Source organism: Erpetoichthys calabaricus, chromosome 10 (assembly GCF_900747795.2).
Source record: "Erpetoichthys calabaricus chromosome 10, fErpCal1.3, whole genome shotgun sequence".
Classification (NCBI taxonomy): domain Eukaryota; kingdom Metazoa; phylum Chordata; class Cladistia; order Polypteriformes; family Polypteridae; genus Erpetoichthys; species Erpetoichthys calabaricus.
Genome location: NC_041403.2, coordinates 103,338,967 through 103,365,138, shown reverse-complemented (window position 1 = coordinate 103,365,138; position 26,172 = coordinate 103,338,967). Strand labels below are relative to the sequence as shown.

Here is a 26,172-nt window from a genome sequence, read left to right as displayed (position 1 = left end):
AGATACTGGCACTGTTTTGTAGTACTTTTGGACTAATTCAATCAAAAAGAATGATTTTCTTTAAGGTGGGCAATTAAAAACAGTACTAAAGGCTGATAATAGCCATAACCAGAGCTCAGTGATAAAAAATGCATTGCATGGAGAGTCATTCGTTACTTTCACTGTACCCCAGTAGTGCCCAGCAGGATCGTCTTGCATGCCCCCTTTAATAATCCTAACCATCCAGCCCTGATGTGATTTGTATAACATGAATTACTTACAGGTGAGCCTCCTGGTCCTGGTGGGCCTTCATCTCCCTGGTGAGAACAGAAAATACAATATAAAGCAAAATATTAGTTGAGATTTACAAATGTAATCACATTCAAATAATTAAGGTTATTAGTGATATCTTTTTTTGTCTTAGAGTAAAAGCAAAAATATTTTAAAAATCAAAGCCTATGTAGGACGTATTTATTGGTTTAATTGGAGCACCTGCAAAGATGCTCAGGCATAATTATCTCGACCTCCTGCTAGTCTTGACTTGACTCACAGGATAAAAAATGGATACAAACAAAAAAAAAAAAAGAAAGACAAAACAAAATGCCAGAAACTACCCACGCTGACTCAAAGTGCTCCTCTTCTAGCAAACATTTCATTTTTACTGTCAGGTCAGCCTCAGAGTCTTCTCTTTCTTTATTGTCCTTTCATGCTGATAGTTCTGACAGCTTGTTAGCATTAATGCCATTCTTTGACAATGAAAGTGGACACAAAGTGTACCACAGTGACACAGATCTGAGGAATGTAAAATGTTGCCCTGTCTGTGTAAACCTCAGTGTGAAATCGTCTAAGAGAGCATCAGATGAAGAACTAATCAAACACACTGAAAGTCAACAATATATATGTCATGTGGTCTTCTAATCTGCTTAATCCACACCAGGGTCGTGGGGGGTGCTGGCGCCTATTCAAGCTAGCGTAGGGCGCAAGGCAGGAACAAACACCAAAGAGGGTGACATTCCATCACAGGGAGAAAACATACACACACCATACACACACTAGAGCCAATTTAGTGTCACCAGTTCACCTAACCTGCATGTCTTTGGACAGTGGAAATCCGCAAAGACACGGGGAGAACATGCAAACTCCACACAGGGAGGACCCAGGACACAAACCCTGGTTTTCTTACCGTTAGGCAGCAAAACTACCACTGCAAAGCCGTGCCGCCCTATTTCAAAGTTATAGCACATTGCTATTATAGAAAGTCCCTGATCAATCATTCCCATACGTCAGATGAATAATTCAGGACAGGGCTAGAAAACTTGTAATTCCTGTTTGTTTCCAGATTAATTTGAAAAAATGGTCACCTTTCATTCGATTTAGGGTTTGTATTTACATAAAAAAATAAACTCCACTAACTTTTTCATGACTAACAGTTGTTTAAACTCAATGCAGAATCTTGGACAAAAATACAGTAGTAAGCCATTTATATTGGCATTCCTGAAAAAGGGAGATAAACAAACAGCCATAAAACAGCATGACCTTACAGACAACAGGAATGTGGTAACTTTAGCGCAGCTCCGGCCCTGACATTTCTAAATTTTAGAGACAAGCCTGGAAATTCCTTTTTGGATTAGGTTGTCCATATGCACAATGGGATCTGACAGTATGGCTCATTAAAAAAATTCCTACAAAGAAATGTCACCAAGCTGACAAATTCAAGTGGACACTTCCCCCTCAAACAAAGCTGGGCTGCACACTTCTGAGGTTTGTCTTTACCATCATTTCATGACGGGGCTGTAATAGTAGAAAGAAAGAAAGAAAGAAAGAAAGAAAGAAAGAAAGAAAGAAAGAAAGAAAGAAAGAAAGAAAGAAAGAAAGAAAGAAAGAAAGAAAGAAAGAAAGAAAGAAAATCCCCTAACTTTCATGATTATTACATTATTAGCAGGGGTACTGAGCTGTGGAATAAAATGCAGGAGAAGTCCCTAAATGAATTCCCCAGTGAGAAACATTACACTGACAAAAACCCACCATGGGGAGAAACATTGCATACTGTTGGCAGACTTCTTGGGGCAGTTCTATAATAAAGCGCAGGAGCAATCGCTACTTAAATGTTCCTCAAGGGTAAAATTTGGAAATAAAACATAGCCTATGGTCTTTCCCTATACAAATGAGGAATCTGTGTAAATTTTGATGAAGATGGGGTTCAATGCTGTGCATTTGCATTGCCAGATAAACAGCCTTATATATTAGACTTTAGAGGTGAAGGCAGGACTGTTAATTTTTGTTGCTATCACTCAATAGAAACATCACTATTCTTTAGCACTAGAGAAAAGCCAAGCAAAATGACACCTTTTATTGGCTAACTAAAAAGATTACAATATGCAAGCTTTCAAGGCAACTCAGGCCCCTTCTTCAGGCAAGATGTGTCATTTTGCTTGGCTTTTCTCTACATTCATAATAGCTAACACAGTACAACACCCTAGTACTTTAGCACTAGGAATGGCAGTCATTACTTTAAAACTAAATATACAGCAAAACTAAATTTAGACTTTTTGAGATCCCTTCCCCCCACCCGGTCACATAGGGCACTGGTTCTGAAATATGACAATCAATGTAATCAATGAATAATACATGTGTCATGTTAATGCCCTGAGAGTGCCTGAGTGGCCAGTCTGCCTAGGTAATGTTGGGTAACTGCTTTAACTAAGAACCAAGATGTCCTAGTGCTTTGGTTTTCGCCACAACATCAGCTACTGCTGAAGCTATTCTCTTTCTCATCTCTAAGTTGCTAACTTTTTGGAATATACTTGATATGTGTAATTTCGTATTTTCTAACATGTTTTCCTTTATGCACTGATGGATGGTACTGAAACTGGCCATCTCTTCAATTATAGTTTAAAGTGGAGAATATTACTGTATTTTTAAAGAAGTTGCTGATTGCCTTTTTATTAGAAAAATAATTAAAATGAAAGAATAATCATACACCTTTCTGTTTACCCACAAACATTCCTTTTTTTCCCTAAAGTGTTCTATGCTTAACGCTGGGATGCCATCTTTGTTTTGTTATGGGCGCCGTCATTTTCAAGCTTGGTGTTGTTTGTTTCCAAGACAATTGTTACCTGAACTCCCCAGAAAGGGCAACGAGTATGACGTCTTTGAAGTGATAGGTTGAAAGTTCTCCCCCTGAGATTGACAGATATCCCCTGTGTAGCATGCAAACCAAAAACCTTGATTTTTCTCTTACTGCTTAAAGAATTCTAGCCCTTGTTATACACCTTCATGTGTTTGATTGGTTTGACCTTCGGTATTGAACTTGGCTTGTTTCAGACTGTGTTCCTCTCCCAGTCCTTATCACAGGGATTTATCTGGTTTTTTTTGGGCATATATTCATCCATCCATCCATCCATTTTCCAACCCGCTGAATCCGAACACAGGGTCACGGGGGTCTGCTGGAGCCAATCACAGCCAACACAGGGCACAAGGCAGGAAACAATCCTGGGCAGGGTGCCAACCCACCGCAGGACACACACACAAACACACCCACACACCAAGCACACACTAGGGCCAATTTAGAATCGCCAATCCACCTAACCTGCATGTCTTTGGACTGTGGGAGGAAACCGGAGCGCCCGGAGGAAACCCACGCAGACACGGGGAGAACATGCAAACTCCACGCAGGGAGGACCCGGGACGCGAACCCGGGTCCCCAGGTCACCCAACTGCGAGGCAGCAGTGCTACCCACTGCGCCACCGTGCCGCAGGCATATATTCAGTTTCTCATAATTGATGCTCAGGAGATGGCTCTGCTTTCTTCTTCTTATCATTCCTATGATGGGCCTCAGCAATGTGCTTCACTCTCAACAGATGCTGCCACTGTTATTTTTCTTTCTGTTATATCACTCTGTCAAGCAGCTTGCTTTAAGAAAGACCCAAACCTCATTCACTGAGTTTTTTTTGCCTCACCAGTGAACATCACATTATAACCTTTTGAGTAAGCTCAAGATTAAGGTTCTAGTCCCAGCAGTTCATCACGTGACATATAGACACAATCACTTAGTATTTTATATATATAGATTGCTAGAACAGACATTACCTGCAATCTGGCTGTGTTTATGTGCCTTATACACTATTAAATGACATAAAGCTATATATTTTAATATACTCTGTTTATCACGATGACTTAGAGCTGTAACATGCAAGTGAGAATTTCATTGTACAGTACTCTATACACATAACAATACTACTACTATCACTAAAACAACACACACAGTTGTCATAATTTCATTTTTGACCCAATCAGGACTCCTTCATGTCATTAAATGGAGCGCTGGGCCAAAAACGCTGTCAATATACACTGGAAGGAGGGCACTGTGAGGTTCTTTTTCTGACCAATAAGCACGTTAGTCTATTAAAAAGTAACAAAGGTTGATATAACATAACCAGAAACCAAGTGACAAGGAAGGGTTGATTAATTATTGTAAATAGGATTCAACAAAGACCACATTCATGAGACAGCTGAAAATGGAAATTTTTGGCAAATGCAACTCCTAGTCTTTAAACATGATGGCAACTGCAGTGTTACAAATGGGCACATGTGCAACAGCTTGCCCTCAACAGTAAAATGCCATTGGAAACACACATGACAATAACATGGATTGTGTTATAAAGAATGCCACAATAACTTGACTCATAAATAATGAAAAATATTCAGAATTTTCAAAAATAGTCTCCATTGTCTATAGGTCCTGACATTTCTAATAAATTTTCTTCAGGTGACTATTTTGATTTTCCTTCACCAATGGATTACAGAAACCAATCTCTGTGTCACTGCCTCCAGTCATCCACACTTTAATGCTCATTTGTAGAAGGAAGAATCAAAGAATAAGCTGATCAAATGAGGAGGAAATGTTACGCCATTTCTCTCCCCATTTGTTAGTCAAACCTTTTGGTGTAGTTGAGTGCAATCCTTGTCCCCTGCAGTGTTGCGCAAGTTCACACATCACAAGAGCTAGCTCAAAGTTCAGTTCACACAGATTAAAATTACTAAATTCAAGTTCATAGTTCACCATTTCAATTTTGAACTAGTTTATGTACATTTCATTTTATATTTTTTAAGGAGTGAGAATAAATGACCCACAAGTTTACTTTGTTTCAATTTTGCATGCTTTATATTAGGCTATTACAGTGTTCTTGAATACATTAATTATGAAGACTTTTTTATTTAAATACACTTTATTTAGTTATACCCATCAACAAACATGTATAACCATATATGCTAATATCCTTCCCTGTCAAAAAAGAAATTAAACTGATGCAAGTATACATATAAATTACCACTCTGTTTCCAACTGTGTGACACAAATGGTGACTGTGGAACCAGAGTGTAGGTGAACTAACCTATTACACTGCCGGCCAAAATTTGCGTCACATATTGCATGTCCAACGGGGAAGAATATAAAGTGGCCTCGCGAACTACAATATTTTCCTAAAAGCGAAAGCAAAGCTTCACCGCGTGCTCTCATCAGTGAGAGTGCAGCCTAAGCACAAGCTGGCAGACATAGACAGTGCATATTTGATTTTATGTTATTTTTTCTGAATACAAATAAATGGTAAAAAATACGTTCAAAATAAATATTTGTAAAAATCCACTATTTGTGCTTATCTGAATACCATATTGGGATTCGGCTCCACCCCTACATTACAGGGTAAGGCAAACTGTTTAATCTGGACCTAAACCAGATCCAGAATGTGACATAAAACTGAACAAGCTCACATTCAAGTTCTTCACTTGCAAATACGTTACATTAAGTTCACCATTCTTAGAAAAATTAGCTTCTTCAATGAACGGGCTCTTCTGAACTAGTTCATGAACAACACTGGTCCCCGGTTGTCTACTTTGATGACGGCATCAGCTAACTAGATAATGGATTCACAGCATGAGTCTGACTTAAAAACACAAAGCCGTAATACTCTGGGCACAAGGAAAATGCAGAGCATCTGCAGATCTTTTCATCCTGCTCCACGTGATTGGTTCCTCTGGGACCAAAGGACTACCAGGACAGATTTCTGTTCAAAGACTAAATAGTTAATCCAGTGATATAAATGATAGCAATGGAAAAGGGTAAGGAACATCATTACATGTGTACATAAGAACTTGCTCCACTCTCTTTAGTATAAAACACATAGTCATATCTTTAGAGATCAAATTGCAGAAAATGGCACTTACCCTTGGGCCAGGAGGTCCAACTTTACCCTGTGGGCCATCAGAACCTGGTAATCCCTGTAGATACCAAACACAATACCATGTTAAGAAATGTAGACTGGAGATTTAGTTCATAATTGCAGTTAAAGTGAATGTATAGTTTTAGTGCACTAGCATAAAAACTGGCTACATGGCTCTCAACTTTGTAGAGTTCTTTGGACAACCAATTCAGTCTGACTGAGTTATAGCTAGAGAACTAGTATAGAAGCAAAGCACTTTCATCTAATTTAAGGAAGAAAAATACATTGATCCAATGATGGTTGAGGCTGCATTCAGCATACATAATGATATCAAATTTAAGTCATCAAGTTCTTGGTGATTTGGAGATGTCAGGTACATTAATTAACGTCTCTTACATAGCACACTGGGACAACATCGGACCAGTGGTTAGCTCTGCTGCCTTACAATGCCAGTCACCGGCCTTTGATTCCCAAACCTAGTCCCCTTCTGTCTGGAGTCAGTACATTCTCCTGGCGTTTGTGTGGAACGTGGAGTACATTCAGCAACCTGCCACACCCCAGAGATGTTTGTTTGATGTTTGTGGTGATTGGCAACTCAAAACTGACCCAGTTTAATTGAGGCTACTCTTTGATGGCCTGTTGCTTCATTCAAATTTGTTTTCTGCATTATGTCTGATGTTACAAAAAGGGGCTTGAACTTCCTGCCGGTCTAAAAATTGGATTGAGCACATCTGGTTTGCAAAGTAGTATAGTGGTTAGTGATACTGCCTCATAATCCCAAAACCTGATTCCATAGCCATCAAGTGTTTGTGTGGAGCCCGTATTTTCTATTTCACTTTATGTCATAAAAGACCCATATGTCCCATATTAACTAGTGCAGTTACACTGGCCAAATATGAATGAGTATGCATAGCCCTTGCCATGCTGTGGCATCCAATCCAAAATTAGTTCCTGCATTGAAGTGCAGATAGGCTCAAGCACCTATAAGTTTATATAAAACAAAAATCGACAGATGGATAGTAAGGACGTCAATTTGGTACAGTGCTTAGCACTGCCGTCTTTAAACTCCTAACACTTAGTTTGGACTCCAAACGATATTTGCACTGAAAATCTATACACACTCACCGAGAATGTTATTAGGAACACCAGTACACCTGCTTATCCATACAGTTATCTAATCAGCCAAATGTGTGGCAGCAGTGCAATGCATAAAATTATGCAGATACAGGTCTGGGGCTTCAGAATGGAGAAAAATGTGATCTCTGTGGTTTACACCATGGCATGATTGCTGGTGTTAGATGGGCTGCTTAGAATATTTCAGTAACTGCAGATCTCTTGAGATTTTTACTCAGAATAGTGTGAAAAGCAAAAAAACATCCAGTGAGCGGTGAACAGAAATGCCTTGTGGATGAGAAAGGGCAGAGAATGGCCAGACTGGTTCATGCTGACAAAAAGGCTACTCAGATTACCACTATGTACAACTGTGATGGGCAGAAAAGCATCCCAGAACGCACTGCAAGTTGAACCTTCAGGCAGATGGGCTAAAACAGCAGAAGACCACGTCGGGTTCCTCTCCTGTCAGCAGAAAGCTGAGGCTGCAGTGGCACTGGTTTACCAAAACTGGACAGTTGAACACTGAAAAAACATATCCTGGTCTGGTGAATCTTGATTTCTGCTGAAGCACACAGATGGTAGGCTCAGAATTTGGCACTAACAGCATGAATCCATGTACCCAAACTGCCTTGTGTCGACAGTCCAGGTGGTGCTGGTAGTGTAATGTAGTGGGGAATGTCTTCTTGGCACTCTGGGCCCGTTAATACCAATCAATCACCCCTTGAATACCATGGCCTACTTGAGTATTATTGCTGACCACATGCCTCCCTGCATAGCCGCAATTCGCCCATCTTGTAATGGCTACTTAGCATGATAATACACCATATCACAAAGGAAAAGTCATCTCAACCTGTTTTCATGAACATGACAATCAGTTCAGTGTTCTTCAGTGGCCTTCCAGTCACCTGATCTGAATCTAATAGGACACCTTTGGGATGTGGTAGAATGGGAGATTCACAGCATGAATGTGTTGCTGGACAAATCTGCAGAAATAGTGTGATGCAATCATTTCAATCATGGACCAGAAATCTCAATGGAATATTTCCAACATTTTGTGGAATCCATGCCACGAGGAACTGAGGCTGTGTTGAGAGTGAAATGAGCCCCTAAGCAGTATTAGTAAAGGGCTCCTAGTAATTTGAGTGTGTACTCCTCATGTACTTGTAGTTTTTTGGTGAACCTAAATTCCTCCAGTATGAGTGGTTGTGTTAGAGTGAGAGGGCCAATGTCTTATTTCTAGTGATTAGTGCAAGAGGGACACATTCTGTCTCTCATCATACAGTTAGGTCCATAAATATTTGGACAGAGACAACTTTTTTCTAATTTTGGTTCTGTACATTACCACAATGAATTTTAAATGAAACAACTCAGATGCAGTTGAAGTGCAATCTTTCAGCTTTAATTCAGTGGGGTGAACAAAACGATTGCATAAAAATGTGAGGCAACTAAAGCATTTTTTAACACAATCCCTTCATTTCAGGGGCTCAAAAGTAATTGGACAAATTAAATAACTGGAAATAAAATGTTCATTTCTAATACTTGGTTGAAAACCCTTTGCTGGCAATGACAGCCTGAAGTCTTGAACTCATGGACATCACCAGATGCTGGGTTTCCTCCTTTTTAATGCTCTGCCAGGCCTTTACTGTAGCCGCTTTCAGTTGCTGTTTGCTTGTGGGACTTTCTGTCTGAAGTTTAGTCTTCAACAAGTGAAATGCATGCTCAGTTGGGTTAAGATCAGGTGACTGACTTGGCCATTCAAGAATTTTCCACTTCTTTGCTTTAATAAACTCCTGGGTCGCTTTGGCTGTATGTTTTGGGTCATTGTCCATCTGTATCATGAAACGCCGCCCAATCAATTTTACTGCATTTAGCTGGATTTGAGCAGACAGTATGTCTCTGAAAACCTCAGAAATCATTTGGCTGCTTCTGTCCTGTGTCACATCATCAATAAACACTAGTGTCCCAGTGCCACTGGCAGCCATGCACGCCCAAGCCATCACACTGCCTCCACCGTGTTTTACAGATGATGTGGTATGCTTTGGATAATGAGCTGTTCCACGCCTTCTCCATACATTTTTCTTGCCATCATTCTGGTAGAGATTGATCTTGGTTTCATCTGTCCAAAGAATGTTTTTCCAGAACTGTGCTGGCTTTTTTAGATGTTCTTTAGCAAAGTCCAATCTAGCCTTTCTATTCTTGAGGCTTATGAGTGGCTTACACCTTGCAGTGCACCCTCTGTATTTACTTTCATGCAGTCTTCTCTTTATGGTAGACTTGGATATCGATACTCCTACCCCCTGGAGAGTATTGTTCACTTGGTTGGCTGTTGTGAAGGGGTTTCTCTTCACCATGGAAATGATTCTGTGATCATCCACCACTGTTGTCTTCCGTGGACGTCCAGGTCTTTTTGCGTTGCTGAGTTCACCAGTGCTTGCTGTCTTTCTCAGGATGTACCAAACTGTAGATTTTGCCACTCATAATATTGTAGCAATTTCTCGGATGGGTTTTTTTCTGTTTTCGCAGCTTAAGGATGGCTTCTTTCACCTGCATGGAGAGCTCCTTTGACCGCATGTTGTCTGATCACAGCAAAATCTTCCACATGTAAGCACCACACCTCAAATCAACTCCAGGCCTTTTATCTGCTTAATTGATAATGACATAACGACAGACTTGCCCACACCTGCCCATGAAATAGCCTTTGAGTCAATTGTCCAATTACTTTTGAGCCCCTGAAATGAAGGGATTGTGTTAAAAAAATGCTTTAGTTGCCTCACATTTTTATGCAATCATTTTTTTCACCCCACTGAATTAAAGCTGAAAGTTTGCACTTCAACTGCATCTGAGTTGTTTCATTTAAAATTCATTGTGGTGATGTACAGAACAAAAATTCGAAAAAAGTTGTCTCTGTCCAAATATTTATGGACCTAAATGTATAAGTGGATTCAGCAAAATGATGAAAGAGCTGTTCATACTGAGCCGTGCTAAGAAAGGACTTTAATAAGCAGTTCAAATCAATAATTAAAAAAAAACAATCACAAAAGTATACAAAGAAAAGAAACTGATATAACAAAGGGGAGAAACAACAGTTGAGGGCTGATGCTGCTTCACAGTCTTGTGTTCAAGCAAATGACTGTGCAGTCTGCTTCTTCTCCCCTAAGGGTCTGTGTGGATTTTCCCCTTCATACTCCTGTTTCCCCTGCATGTATCAATGACATGCTGACTAGGTAGACTGGTGTCTTCAAATTGGCCCAGTATGAGTGACAAGTGTATTTTGTGATAGCCAGATGCCCCCTTCAGGACTGGATCATACTCTACTCCTAATGCTATTGTAATGGAATTAACATCTTTATAAAATAGATGAGTAGACTACTGTTAAACATTTAGTGAAGAAACAAAGCCAACAGAAATTTAGGGAAGAAAGAGAAAGGACCACACAATTAAGTTGGCATATAGCAGGCAGAAGAATACAACAACCGGGCTGGAGTTTGTGTTCCCATGGAATGTGAGAAGAAAACTGGATTTGTCACTTACATCTACTCCAGGGAGACCAGGGAGGCCAGCACTTCCTGCATTTCCAGGTTGACCTGCTTTCCCTTTAGGACCCTATGACAGATTTTAGAAACCATTTCAGATTATAAACATAAAAACAAATTTTAAGGTATACTGCATCAAAGGAATGCTGGAAATAAATTCATGTGTAAATAATTAATGAGGAAATCAAAATGTAAGAAGCACTGCAGCAAGCATAGCGACCAGCAACACTCCATCCTGAGATGGCAGAGGGGGCTGATGCTGTGTATATTGATTAATGGAGACATTTTGGTAACACTTCAGAACTGTGACTGCATTATCAGTTTGTTTATTGTGCCCTTGTGGTGGCAAGCATTGTAACAAACATTTAAGTGCTGGCACACCTCGTTACATATATTAGTAACAAATAAGTAAATGATGAGTGGAGCTGCTTCAAGGATTCAGCTTCCCAAGACTGGTTATTGTCCATGGGGAGTTTGATCTTTGTCCCTGTGTACTCATGGATCTTCCTTGCAGATTAGGTTACTTGACAATTCCAAACTGGCCGAGTGTGGGGAGGATATGAGTGGTGTGACAAAGATGTCACGTCTTCTTTAGAAATGTATTATAAACGATAACAACTGATTTTTGACTTACTAAAGGATGGAGAGTATTTATCTGAGGAACATGGGGTCCTGTGGTCCAGGAAGGGTTCATTTGCTTTGGGTCAGGAGCCATTCTAATGTCCAGATGAGATTCCTACACATCACTGGACTCAGCGGGCATTATTCATAGGGGGAATGAGGAGCACTTAACTAATAATTATCTTATTTTACCTTTTGCCTATTTGAAAGGCATTATTACTTTTATATGATTTTGACATTCCCATTCACACTGTGTAGTGCCAATTTGTGAGGATTAAGGGGCTTTCTCATCAATAAAATGGCAAGCTTTTTGTGAAATAATGTCCTTTTTCAGGAAATGAGTTACTAAAAGTGTAACTTTCAGGAGCTTTAACATGCTTGTATCGTGTGGTTGAAAATTCTGTCCTCTGACTAGTTCTTTTCCTTCAGTGGTTAAGAAAATAATCTACCAAAAAGTAAAAGGTCTACATAAAGTATCTTGCTCTTCTATTCATTTGAATTTTACTTTGTGAATAGTACTAGGCTGAGAAGACTTAACTGAGTAATTTGATTTGCTTTACCATAAGATTCTGGCTACAAACTGCAGGTATGAAAAAGAAGATCTGCCAGTCCAAGACTTGCTATGATCTGAATTCTTTTATAAATAAAAAGCATACACCACCCTTGCCATATAACATTAAGCAAGCACATGTCTTTGCAATGGTGGATCAGTTTCCTAAACTAGATGGGTCAGGATGTCAATGTGTTGGCCATACACACTAAACCTCACAGGTCACAGAAGCCAGTCCTCTATTTGGACAGTCCGTGTTTTATTTTCCTATGAGGCCCAGAGTGAAAAACACACAAGCCAGAAAAAACAAATAGGACAGAGAGTGGGGGTGAAGGTGATTCCATTTCATAGAATAGCCTTCTCATCTCAGGATGTATGCAGGACCTCCTCAAGACCTGTCATCACTCACAGTGAGTGTGGGGGGTCTGTCCTGGCTTCGTCCATGGTCTATAGAGGCCAGATGGATGGGATGGATTTTTGTTGTTCCAGGCCTGTAAACAGTTAACTATCCTACTTGTGTAGTTTTAAATTAAATTTCAAATTGTCGCAAGAGTTAGAAAATGAATGAGTTAACTTACCGGTGGGCCAGGCAAACCAGCAGGACCATTCTCTCCCTGTATAAAAAATAAAGAATAATACTCAGAAATAACACAAAATTAGGTCACTTAGTTGTACTAAATCATTCATGGATTATTCTAAAAGTTGTGATCTATTTTCAAGTACTAATACATTTAGTTATTTTACCAAAGGGATCTGTTGCCATGGATGGTGCCATTCTTAAAGGAATTAGTAAGCAGAGTCACCCTGAGCCACACACCTCACTGCTTTGGAGCACCAGAACCCAGTAGTTTTGTGAGTTATAAATGTCAGCTTTTTCTAAGCCCCGCACTGAATCTTTTGGGGATTTAAGAATTGTGATGCTGTTAGCCTAAAAGATTCAAGAAATGCACACATAAATTTGTTTCTAAGTCCCAGAAAATCTTCTTGCATAGGTTACCTTTCTCACATCTCTTTAACTCAGTGTTATGAGGAGCTGGGGCCTACACAGGTAGCATCAAGTTTAAGGCTAGGAATCAAACCTGGACAGGACATCAGTCCATTGCTGGGCACAGTTTGGAGTTCCAACCATTCCGGTTTTATCATGAGCAGGGTTACAGGGAATCTGGAGCCAAACCCAGCAAGTATGGAACAATCCCTGGATGGGAGGCCAGTTCAGTGTAGGGAGAAGACACACACACACACACACACACACACACAAAGGCACATGGGACCAGTTTAGCATCACCAGTCCAACTACTACTACTACTACTACTACTACTACTACTACTACTACTACTACTACTACTAATAATAATAATAATAATAATAACAATAATAATAATAATAGGGTGATGCACTGCAGTGGATAGCACACCTCCATCACTGACAAATTCAGGATCCTGGGTTAGGTTCCATTTTCAGTCACTGGTCATGTGGAGACTGCAAAATCAATGTCAATGGTAGTTTAAATTTCAGTTCTAAAACGGCCAACTGTGGTGTGCCCTGCAATGGACTGGCACCATATATAGAGCTGGTTCTAGCCTTGCACCAAAGGCAATTTCCCACACCATAATAAGAAAGCATGGTCTACAAATGGATGGATGTTCATATTATTTATGTATTTAGTTGAAAGAGTTACGAAACAGAAATAAATAAAACAATAAATGTGAGTAGCTGGAAGGAGAGTATAATGGTAACATCAGTGGAGAATACAAGAAGACAATTGGAGCAGTAAAATCTCAGTACTGCAATGTGCCTAAGGGCTTGATCAGTGACATTTGACCAAGTGTTTCTCACATCAGATTTGCTGGGTTTGCCAGTAGCAGCCTTCTTAGAAAAAAACTTTTTTTCTCAGAACCTCATGATGCTCTGCAGTGCTACTGTGACATGACAGAACTAGAGCAGCCATGTTGGATTGAAAAAAAAAACACTCAGTATTTTCATTTGAGGGGTACATTACCTGACCATAATGAGAATATCATGAAGATACCTTGTTGTTCTGCATAAGTTAATTGTATGATGGGTCTTTACTGTTGGATCAGGCATGTTATGCTCCTCATTATGTACTGCAGATCGGGTAAGGCCTGGGTAGGGATGCCCCCCTAAGTACATAACACTAATCCCTTATATTACAGGCTCTGTAAGTGTTAGTCATAATAATGGACAATCAGGAGATACAGAAGCAGATAAAGTACTTGGAGTATAATTTTAGCTTATGGAGGCACAGTGGTACAGGACTCTTGCCTCTCTGCTCAGGTCACATTTCTACCCTCAATAATCTTCATTCTCCAGAATGGTTGGCACATGCTTCGCTAGCCCTCAAGAACATTTGTTAAAGACCATTACACCATTAAAACCCACTCGAAAATAGTTAAATTTCTCCTTCCCTATTGACTTCAATACATTTTGCCAAGTCTTCTCAAATTCACGAAACATCTCCACATTTTCATTGAACTCAAGGCCCAGCCAATTCAGTGGGGTTCACTCATCACTACTAGCATTACAATGAAAACACAATTAATTTGACTGTTGAATGAGTCTGAATGAATTGGCGCTATTCAGAATAGAACAACAAGCTAAAAAGCTAAGGCACTCTCAAAACTCTGTGGAAAAGGTGGGCGTTTAAGAGGCATCTTAACGTCAAATGGTCTGAAGATAGTCCAGATTGTCTTAGGATGTTCTCTACACAGCTCTGGAGCAAGAACTGAGTAACAATGGACATTTCTAGCTTGTCTAGAGAGAAGTGGGTCAGTGAATAGTCAGGCAAATGCAACAGTTTTTGGACATAAATGTAGAGACACAAAGAGACTCCTAGTCAAGGGTCAGGAGTAAAGTCAGTGTACGCAAGGACAAACGTTTTGAGCACTGTATGCACCTAGTGGGTATCCAACAAAGCAGATGAATGCTATGGATATGACAAGGCACAGGATTCAGGAAGTAGCATTCTACAGGGGTTGAGGTACTTGGGAGCCTGGCCAACAGAGTGTTGTAGTACTCCAAGAGACTGCAAACATGGAAAAAAAAAGCAGTGAGAGGACTCAGCCAGTGAACAAACGTGCTGAATGAAGGATTCATTGAAAGTTAAATTAAGATTTCTGTGAGCACTCGTGGGTGAGAAAGCTACATTATAAAGTACAATACATGTAGGAGATTCAGTGGAAGGAGGAGCAGATGGAATATATAAGATTAACTTAGATTTTCTTAAATTGTCTGAAGTGATGGTGGAAAGGCAGTTTGAGTTCGGAGCTGAATTCTCAGGACTGAAAGAAAGAAATAATAGATCTTGCCATCTTCTATAAAAAAGTGGTGTAAATTTACAAGTTAGGAACTTTGTCAAATATAATTTGCCTAACTTCCCTAGTCCACCTTCAATGCTCACACTATAAAATATTTTAAGTAGTAAAGAGAAAAATGATGGCATTTTTTCCAAACTTTATTATTAAACATTGTCACAGTGCTCATTGTTAGAGCACCTTCAACAATGCTGTAAAAGAGACATCCCTATAAATATTTCAGTCAAGGAGTGGAAGATGATGATTCGAGACATTCATTCTTCTTCAATACATATAAAAATGCACTGCATGCAAATTTCCAAATTAATACACTCAAATCTAAAGTATATCAGAGACCAAATGTTAATTATGAAGACGCCAGGTAGCTCCAGCCTCACTCCGGCATATGTTTTAGGACTGTCCAAATTTAAAGTCATTCTGAGAAAATGTATTTTCTTATCTGTCAGATAATGTAGGATTTATGATCACTGCAAATCCTCTTACAGCAGTCTTTAGGATTAATTATCTGGTAACAAACTCACCATTATTTTCTACAATACTTCGTTATCGCATTGACTTATTCTCCTCAATTGGAATTGGAATCCTAGTGTGCCCTCCATAACTCAATGGGAAAACAATCATTTGTACTATCTAGAACTTAAAAAAAATCATTACATGAAACTGTACAGTATCTTCCTTGGAATTTGTGAAGGTTTTATTAATCTTATTTTAAGTTAACTTTACTGAACTCCTCATGTGTCTCTGCTAAACTTCTAGCTGTTTTAATTAATAAGCAGCTGTATAAGACAATGGACCTTTCTTCTCTCTTTTTTTTCCCACATTTTTTCTTTCCGTAGTGCTTATGTTTAAGGTGATTGAAATCATTACGGTACACACTGACACTAACACCAGGCTAATTTTGAGAGGCCAATTGAACTAACATGCACATCTTTAAGAACTGTAGCAAAAGTGCAGTATCCAGCAAAAAAAACATATTTACATTAGGGAATGTGCCAACTCAAAAAGAGCAATGTCCCAGTCATGAGACAGCAACACACATCACTAATTACTTATGAACTCTTTGAAATTACTTCACCATTTTCATTTGGTGCTTCCTGTCTCGGCAGTATGAGAAAATGTCTATATATGCTATACTCTTCAATTCGTCTTAAAGTCTAGCTATGTATGATGTCAAGGTTTATGGGGTTCCATCCTATTGTTGGTCCTCTACACCCCAAAACCCCTCATTTTTAGGCTATTTTAGGCTCATATTATGTGCAGGAAATTATAACGTAATGATAAAGAGTAAACCAACAGCTGTCTTCAGCAAAAATGATTAGAAGGACCCCTGGGGTTCAACCCAAAATGGGATACGCAGAGTCAAAGTTACTCCTTTTCACAAAACGTTTAAAAAATTGGGGTCAGTAATATAGGCATAACGAGATTTGTTTTATGCTATTTTGAGGTTGTTGATCAAGCATATGATAATATTTTTGATATTCCATTCTTCACCAGTGATTCTACCCCTCTAGGAGTCAGTCCCAGAAGTTAAAAATGTTTTAGATTTTTTTTAGACTATTTGAACGTCAGTGATTACGAATATGATATTATTTTTGCTTTTTAATCATTTACTAGGAATACAGACCTCTATGGACCTGTATCAAAGGGTGAAAAATATCAAATTTCTATTACAATCATGAACATTTAGACTCTAAAACTCATGAAATAAATCATTACATTTCTTATGAACCCCCTGAATTAGAGCAGCTTACATTAGTTCAGACTTCTTCTCCATTTCAAATCACTGCTGTTATGTTTGACTGTTTTTTTTTTTCTTTTTTTTTGTATTTTCTTTTTTTTTTTTTTGTATTTTCTATATTTTTTTGTATTATGCTTTTGATTACTGAATATTGCTAAGTTGTGGGATAGACCATCAGTTTAGATAAATGTCCTCAGATGCCGTAATTAGGTCAAGCTAACCCACCTGAGGCCAATAAAAACCTCTGTCTGTCACTCTGTCAGCGGAGCGCCATTAGTGCACTTGGCCTATGCTCCCTTTTGACTCGTTTATTTGGTTTAGGTTTTGGCACACATTTCACTATTTAGTTGTTTGCTTCTCTTGAATTTTTGCTTAAATTTATGCTATTAGTTTGTGGAATTTTGGACTGGCTATATAGTTTCTAGGATCTTGTTTATATTTTTATATTTTTGACATTTTTGTATTTAGTATTATTCTGCATTATTTCATCTCTTTTGACCACTTTTTGAAATTTAGCATTTAGTATTTTTCTTATCTCTTATCTCTATTTCATTTTCTTTACTTTTTTACTTTCTGATATATATAATATAGAGAAAGTACAGGAATCATGAAAAAAATTCGACCTTGAGATTTTGATGAATCTTGATGTTTTAGACCAAAAATACAAATTTTTGAAATTATGTCTGTCTGTGTTTCTGTGTGTAAACATGATAACTCGAAAACACTTTGAGCTTGGTCAAAGAGATTTTGTACACCTGCTTTATATCAAAAATAAGGAATTCTATCAACTTTGGGGTTAATTATAACTAATTCAAATTTTGTATAGATATTTATAATGATAAAAACAAACAGATATGAAATTTGAGAAAAGTTTTATTTAAACAACCATCCAAATGTTTTATATCATGGAAAAATATATGTGTACAAGATATTAAAAACTGTATTCAATATAACGCATATTCTTTCAATATCTATTATTAATTTTATTTTAATGCATACATCATCAGTTTAACAATAACGTGTAAACATTGAACATGCCATGTAAATATAAAGATGTAATGGGAACAATAAGCTGATACATTCCCATCGTGTTCCCATTAATACATTTAATTTTATGATTTTTTGTTTTTATTTCCGCCATCATTATCATAATTAAATGTAGCAAAGTGCAGTTTTACCTATAGCAATTTATTGTAACAAATATTACATAATACTAACATTTTTTCTATGTTTGTAGGTGACTATAGCTCTTTTTACTTTGCAAGTAACCTAGGTAATGCATATGTAATCATGAAAGAATTACACCACCATTTTCGACCTCCCTAAGTGCAAACATATCATGTTAATAAAAAGTGTGATTATAAATAGAGATAAATGACTGTGTATGAGAAACAAAGAGATAAGACATTTGAAAAATATTGCACAACTGGAAGTGGTTCTGAAGACCTTTTCCTCTATCTCAGTATAAGAGAAAGTCGAGGGGAGCACACTCTCGATTTTTGCATTTTGCTACATTTTTTTAAATTAATTTTATGCATTTTGAAACATTTTTTTTGTGTTGCCATTGTTTTTCACAACACTTTCTCTTATCATGTGGTGATTATTCAAAATAGCTACATCTATAGAATTTCAACGTACATATTCATTTTCAGTGATGGGACTTCAATGAAGTTCAAACAGTGCCTAGTTTTGTCCATTTCACAAATGCACCTTTTAACGAACAACTGACAAGTAGTACTGTTATCTATGTATTAATATCTAATCAATCAATAAGTCAATCTCTCTAATAATACACCTTACCACAGTAGGATTCCTAACTCTGAACCAGCAATGATATTGTGCACACAAACAGTTCACTGCTTCCAGCAATGCTATTGAGGCAGCATTGCAATGCTATTGGCTTCCTTTAGGTGGTGTATTTCCTCAAAGGTTGGCACTTTCTCTTCACTCTGGTGCTGCCCTCTCTTATTTGTGGCTCTCATTGGGCTGCCAAGTCAGGCCAAAGCAGTTCATAGGTATGAAAAACCCTTGAGACTAAATTTATGTATTATTATAAAAACAATGACACCTTTTATTGGTTAACTAAAAAGATTACAATATGCAAGCTTTCGAGGCAACTCAGTCCCCTTCTTCAGGCAAGATGTAAACATCTTAAATTTACATCTTGCCTGAAGAAGGGGCCTGAGTTGCCTCGAAAGCTTGCATATTGTAATCTTTTTAGTTAGCCAATAAAAGGTGTCATTTTGCTTGTCTCTTCTCTACATTCATAATGGCTAACACGGTACAACACCCTAGTACTATAAAAACAATGAAAGGTACAAACAGAAATGTATAATATATAAAAAGGGTCAAAAGTGAACTTGCCTTTAATGCTAAAGTTGCAGGCATTTTGAAGGACTGTCTGGATCTTGCTTCATGCTATAGTCTCTAACACAGATTTCCTATTAGGATGTTCTCCATGCAAACATTCTGTTGAATATGTCCTGCCAAGCATTATTCTAACTTAAAACCTTACAAGTAAGCTAATAAACAACACAGTGGGACTCATTTCTCTCAGTCTTGCTAGTTCGCTGCTACTTGCACTTGGCCACATTATCTTATCCCATTGTTTCTTCAGACACAATTCCACAGTATTGGAGAATTTATTTTCAAAATCCTAGCAAGTGTTTTACCTCTGGTATTCTCAAGTGTGTGTTTCCACTTGAGCTCACTTCACACTACTTACAGCCAACACTAATGATGAGATTAATAAATGACAGCTGATTAATAATCTCAGTGTTCATATAAGAACTACTTTTCCTGTAGGGGATGTGTGCAACAAGTGTAGGGCTTTTGGTTTAATTGCTGCTAAATTTCCTTGTTTTTCAAACGTTGAGTGTATCACAAGGTAAATACTGTATATTTTTAGTAATCTGCACAAGGTCACCTTCAGGAGACACCAGGCCCTGACTTCACTGATCACAAGTACGTAGTTTTAAGATGCATTTTCAAAAAGCAGAGTTTTAGTCACAGACCTATAATCTAGTGGGTTAGTGAATAAGTAAATGAACCCTTTAGCACAAATGGAATGATGTTTTTATATGGAGATATTAACAGCATAAGGACTGAATAGACTAACCTAACATGGACCAGTAAGGCAGATCAAAAAATCACAGTCCAGCAGTGTATTTCTACTGAGATATAGTCATGCAAGACAATAACTCTAAATTTTTTCATGCACATCATTTCAAACAGTTACAAAATTTAGATACGAATGTCAAAAACCGTACTGTATCACAGAAAACAATGATGCCCTGCTATCTTATTGTTAAAGTTTTATACCATTCTATTGATGTTAGTGACCATTTTAAAAGCAGGTATGGTGCTCTAAAAGTACTTGAAAAGTCCCAAACAAAAATAATCCAGTGGCTACCCATTAATGCTACCCAGCATTAACTACTTCTACAGATAAATAAATTCACACATCACATCTTGCTCATGTCAATACACTCATATCTATAGGGATGATAAACTGACACAACGCAAGATGACAAGCATGGACAAAAGGTCAAATCCAGAAGGAATTTGTGAAAAGAGTTCAGTCAGATTACTGTTGAAACCTAGAAAGTAACTGTTTAACTACAAAGAACTGTACTCTTGTTTATAATTTTATGCTATTCCCAAAAAAATACAAAAATATAAAAAGTATAAAAAATACAAAAACATAAAAGTTGTTGAAAGGTTTCTCTGTCCATCAGGTATGAACTGGCCAAATGGGACGATTCTCGATAGGCGACTCTCTCTATAGGCCATACAACTAAGCAAGACAGACATGACACAAGTGGACTGCACTAACAGTAACAAGTAAAGCAGACACCAGCCCAAACATTACTAAATGCTAAGGGGCAGTTTGCCATGTCAGTGTCATACCCACTTTTGTGTGTTGTATAAAAAAATGGCTTAAATAACCAGAACATTAATAAGAACAAAAAATATACATTTCCTACCTGTACATTCTTGCTTCATTGAGTCAAACTGTACAGTATGAGCATAACCAGTAATTGATTTCTTGACTGATACAAAACAAACTAGAAAAAACAGCTTTTTGAATTACAACAGCAGTCCGTTCAAAAGAACTAACTAGTTGGAACTAAAAACCCGTGACCACAGTGAGCTCTCCGAACAGAAAAAGAGAAACACAATTCTGTACCACCTTACATACAATACTGCAGGGAATGTGCATGTCTGATTGTGGTTAGCCTATCTGGACAAAAGTCTAGGGCCAGTTTTTGATCCTAGTCCATCCCTATAGCATACTTACACTAGAAAAAGGGAACAAACCGTGTGTTACACTGACACATACACGTAAAACTGTCACTGCATTCTACACACATAACAACAATAACTCTATAAACATACTGGCTGTGGGAAAACAAAGGACTGGTTCTCAGGAGCCATACAACCTGCCAAATTCCAAGTACTGGGTCAGAGCACCAAATCTGACCTCAGTACCACTTGTCTGTCTGACTATCTGTCTATCTGTCCATATGTATAGTGACTGAGCAAAATGTTTGAACAGAGATGAAAGAAAACTACTTGAGTCCACATTTACAAAAGATAGAGAAGCAGTTTAATCCATGAGACACACCACATCCAGCTGACTGCTTGATCCGTGACTTATATTATAAAGACATTCAGATTCTTGCTCAACTAACTGGCTAATGACTAGAACACTGGAATTGTTTTATAATTGGTCCTAAATGGGAGTGGCCATTCATGACAAATATACTTATACCAATATACTGTCCATCCATTTTCTTACTGATTTTCCCCACTAGGGGAGCTAAGCCTTATCTCGCAACACCTGATGCAAAGCAGGAGCAGCCTCTAGATGAGACAGTCGTACTCTGGAGAAGACACTTAAACAGCCGCTCATACTCGCTCATACCAGACCAGTTTATGACTGCCAATTATTTTACATCAGTTTTTTGGCAGCCAATCAGATTACACATAGAAACTTCATGTGAACACAGGGAGAACATGTAAACTCTCCAGAGAACATGACCAGCAAGGGATTAAAGGCCTGGTTCCTTAGTCTGTGACACAACAGTGCTAATTACTGTGTCGCAACACTGCTTAAATTTTGCCCATGTGGATTTCATCTTGGAACTCCAGTTGCCTACCGTACATGTAGTAAATAAATAAAATAAAACCATCTTAGATAGCTAAACTGGTGACTCTCAGCTGTCTAGATATGAGTAAGTGTGGAAGTATTGCCTGTGCTGAACTTATTTAGTGTTGACTCCTGCTTTGTACTACACTCTTAAATATAACGGTTCTACAAGAGACTACAAGACTCAGTAAAACTATTGCTTGACCAAGAAATTGTTTCTCTCTGGGCAGGGCTCTTTACATTTGAAATGTATGCATTATGCTCCTAACATGTGTGTGGACAAAACAGAAATCTTTAATATATATAGTGCTTGTTGTACAGTCTACCTAGCAGAATACTGACAGATCTAGAAAACCTGTATGCAGAAAGAGCCCTTTTAAAATCAGTGACCCGCTTGTATTTCACAAATCTGCTATCATCTCTTTGCAAATATTGATGGACACTTTCACAGATGAAAATAAATAAAAGTTTTTTCTAGAACCTTTCTGGAATGGTTCTTTTGGGAACCAAAATTTTAACCTAGCAGTTAAAAATGCAGTTTTAATAAATTGCAACCTAATGCTCATTGCCAATAAAACATTTGTTTTAATCAATTAAAATCAAAATCAATTTCAATAGTTTTACTTGTGTCAAGATCAATAGTTACAACTAATTTGAAATCATTGCTGAATGATAAAAAAAATTGAGATGGTTTAAACTGTCAACTTATAAATAACTAAATGCAGATTTTTTTTAACTTGAATCACATTCAAAAATGTATTTACACATTCTAAGCAAAATGTGAAAGAGGTGGTGGTACACTGTTAAAAATAAAGGTGCCAGAGTGGCTCTCCATGGAGCAGTGCCACAGGGAAACCGTTTTTTGTTCCCAAAAGACCTATCCACGTGAAGGTCCCAGAAAGAACCTTTATATATTTAGATCTGTGAAAGGCTCCATAAATAATCACAAATAGATGATAACAAATTTGGGAAATACCAATGGGTCCTGATTTTTAAAGGGCTCTCACTGCATACAGTAACACAGGCTAAGACCTGGTTTTCTTAATCTGGTATTGCCCTTCTAGGAGCCCAAAATACATTACAAATTTCAGATTTTCACTACACATTTGTAAGTTTTCAGGTCACAAAGAACCCATTGCATATGCAAAGAACTCTTCCCACAATAAAATATTTCTGTGTCAAGCAATAGCACTATGAGGAACCACACAACCCAGTAAAGAACCATACAGTGCCATTAAAGAACCATTATTTTAGAAGTGTTATAATTAAATGAAGTTTACAGTTCATAAGTAGCTGCATTGGTTTGGCTAGGTTTAGACCGTCTCTAACTAATAGTTAAATAAAGCATGAAACAGGCTACTGCGCTGTGGCTCCACCTCCAGCTGGGCGGAACATCGCAAGGCACCGCCCTCTTCAGTACTACTTACATCTCGGCCGTCCTTCCCAGGAGGGCCTGGGGGTCCAGGCGGGCCGGGTTCTCCTTTAGGGCCAGGTCTCTGTGGTGGGAAGAAACAAAAAAAAAATCAGGATGCACACCCAGGATTGAAAAAATCACGTTATTCCAAAGGACCTTCAAAGGAATGGGGAAATATGTGAGCTTCTGAACTCAGGTGGCTGGTAGAGTTGAATGATGCTGTGCTTTGGCTTCTTTAATAGCCCGCTACACGAGCGCACATTGGAAAAGGCGCAACTCCCGCCTCCCCGTCACGTTAAAGCACGATTGAGCTGCACAGTCAAAGAAATTAAAAGAACCCAAATATGAAAACGCGTTGTGTTTTTATTGGGTTGTCTGTTAGGATTATTGTGATCGTTTTAATTCCACGCCGATCGAGGCTAGAAGTCCGCTTGAATTTCTGCAGGTGCAGACTCACGCCGTTATGTTACACGTATAAAAAACGAATAAAATATTATCTTCACACCGGATAAAAACAAAACCTTACGACCTTATTAAAACACTTTGCACTTCGTGACATCATATTATTGCGTAATAATAAAGGAAAAGGCTGCACACACCCAAATGAAAACATTTAGGCAAAACGTACGCATTCGTAATCATTCTTGCGACCTACCTGCCTATTTTAACTTGGTGAAAGCATTACTTGCTGAATATATATAGCGTTCACCCATCATCAGCGTCGAATATAAAATAACATGAAAATAGGATTTCAGATCAGTTTTACAAACGAGGGGCCAGTACTTCTTAAATAAATAAGCCAAGGTAAAAACGAGCTTCCACAAAATCCCCTGGGTTGCCACCCCGCCGAGGACCAGCAGAATGAACAAAGGTGTCATTGTGCGGTGACCGCTGATCTCCGCGGCTAAGGCTCCGTCTGGATTCCAGCATCGAAATGCAAGAAATTCTTTCACAGTGGCAGGTCTGTCCTAAAGTTACTCTTAAAAATGCAAAAAAAAAAGTCTTAGGTGATGCCATTCATCGTTGTTCGTGGACCATAATTTCAATAACCTTTGCGTGATCAATGCAAAGTACATCAACAGGCAATGATTTATAGCATACATTTACTAGTAAGTTGTTTTTCCGTTAATAATTTGCGCAATTTTTCGTTTTTTTTTTTTTTAGAAAAACAATTTTAAAAAACGAATTCGTTCTACCAGTAGCGCTCCTTTTCCCCCAATCTTTCTTCTTGCCCTGTTAATAACTGCTGCATGTGGACAGGTATTTAATTCGACCAGAATGGGTTTCGTGGTTTGACGCGGCTGATGGCGTAGCACTTTACTTTGAGCCTCTAATTTTAAAGGATTCTCTTATTAGTATCAGCTTTTGCGCCGCATTTTATCTTGCTTCATCTCAGTATTGTTGAAAAGTAAAAACACACACACTAAATTCTCCAATGCTTGGCACACAGCGGGTGAGCACACAGTGTCCATTTTGGCATGGCTTGAAACGAAGCGACGGTGTGGCCCAAATACCTGGCGTACATAACGGATTGACGACAAAGAAGACGAAGCGCTCACAAGCAACAAGTGTGTCCTCTGAACCGAGCGTTCTGCCCTCCCCCTCTCTGCCTCTGCCTTGTTGGTTCCCAAAATGAAGCACTCACCTGCGCGAAAGAGGATGCTAAAAGGTGGCTGATAAGGAGCAGCCCAAGAGCCGATAAAGCAGCCATGACTCAAGTTCTGCTCCCGGCTCCGTTGTTACGTTAAAGTCGGGTTCTTCTCTCTTTTCTCCCCCCGTCTCCCAGCGCCTCTCCTTCTCACACTCACTCTCTCTCTCTTTCTCTCCCAACCTCGTGCTGGCAGCAGACCTTTCCTGCCCTCTCGCAGATCCTGAATGAATTCACTTTTCATCCAGATAAACCTGAGTCTCCTGGAGGGGCTGAACTCAAAGAAAGTCACACACAGAAGGACTTAGCAGAAAAAAAAATGGGGGCGGGAGAGGAGAAGGTGGGGAGTGGACGAGGGGAGACTGAGACAGAGGAGTGTCTGTAACGCAAGTGAAGTCCTGCGATCAGGGCAACGTTAGGAGCAAATGGAAGTTTAGCCAGTCCAGAAGAAGTGAGGTGTATTTTGTAAGTTATTACTCCTTGAAAAAGTATCAATCTGCCTAGTTTAGTTCATGACACAGGTCAATATTGTTCAACTCAGCTTAAGATATTCAACAAAGAAAAGATGTCTGAGGAAAGAATCTGTCCAGTCATTAATTTTTCAGTCCCAATTGTTCAAACCAGGGTCAAAGAGTGAGGCAACATGTTCTGGCAGATGATCAGCCATGAATGTGGCATTGCTAGTCCATAGCTAGGTATACTCACACCCACACTTAATCATAAAGGGCCAGTTTAGGCCCCCCAATCCATCTAACCTACATAGTTGGGGATGGTTAAAACTGTAACACCACAAGGAAATATATATATATATATATATATATATATATATATATATATATCCATCCATCCATCCATTTTCCAACCCGCTGAATC

The 26,172-nt window shown here is 38.6% G+C and overlaps 1 protein-coding gene across 1 annotated transcript; it reads right to left on the bottom strand.

Annotated features, from left to right (window-relative positions):
- Nucleotides 1-150: 150 nt before the first annotated feature.
- LOC127529416 (collagen alpha-3(IX) chain-like) lies at nt 151-25,600 on the bottom strand. Its single transcript, XM_051932880.1, has 6 exons — nt 25,297-25,600; nt 23,665-23,733; nt 12,594-12,629; nt 10,843-10,914; nt 6,203-6,256; nt 151-296 (listed from the first exon to the last, which is right to left on the bottom strand). Exons 1-6 carry the CDS (start codon nt 25,360-25,362, stop codon nt 159-161), a joined length of 435 nt encoding a protein of 144 aa, XP_051788840.1. The 5' UTR covers nt 25,363-25,600; the 3' UTR covers nt 151-158.
- Between the last annotated feature and the right edge of the window lie 572 nt (nt 25,601-26,172).

Coding starts and splice junctions, on each gene's coding strand:
- LOC127529416 (XM_051932880.1), bottom strand. CDS start 25,362: ATGGCTGCTTTATCGGCTCTTGGGCTGCTCCTTATCAGCCACCTTTTA. Junction 12,630..23,664: donor CTGGGAAGGACGGCCGAGAT/GTAAGTAGTACT, acceptor TTTTTTATACAG/GGAGAGAATGGTCCTGCTGG. Junction 6,257..10,842: donor CTGGTCTCCCTGGAGTAGAT/GTAAGTGACAAA, acceptor TGGTATCTACAG/GGATTACCAGGTTCTGATGG.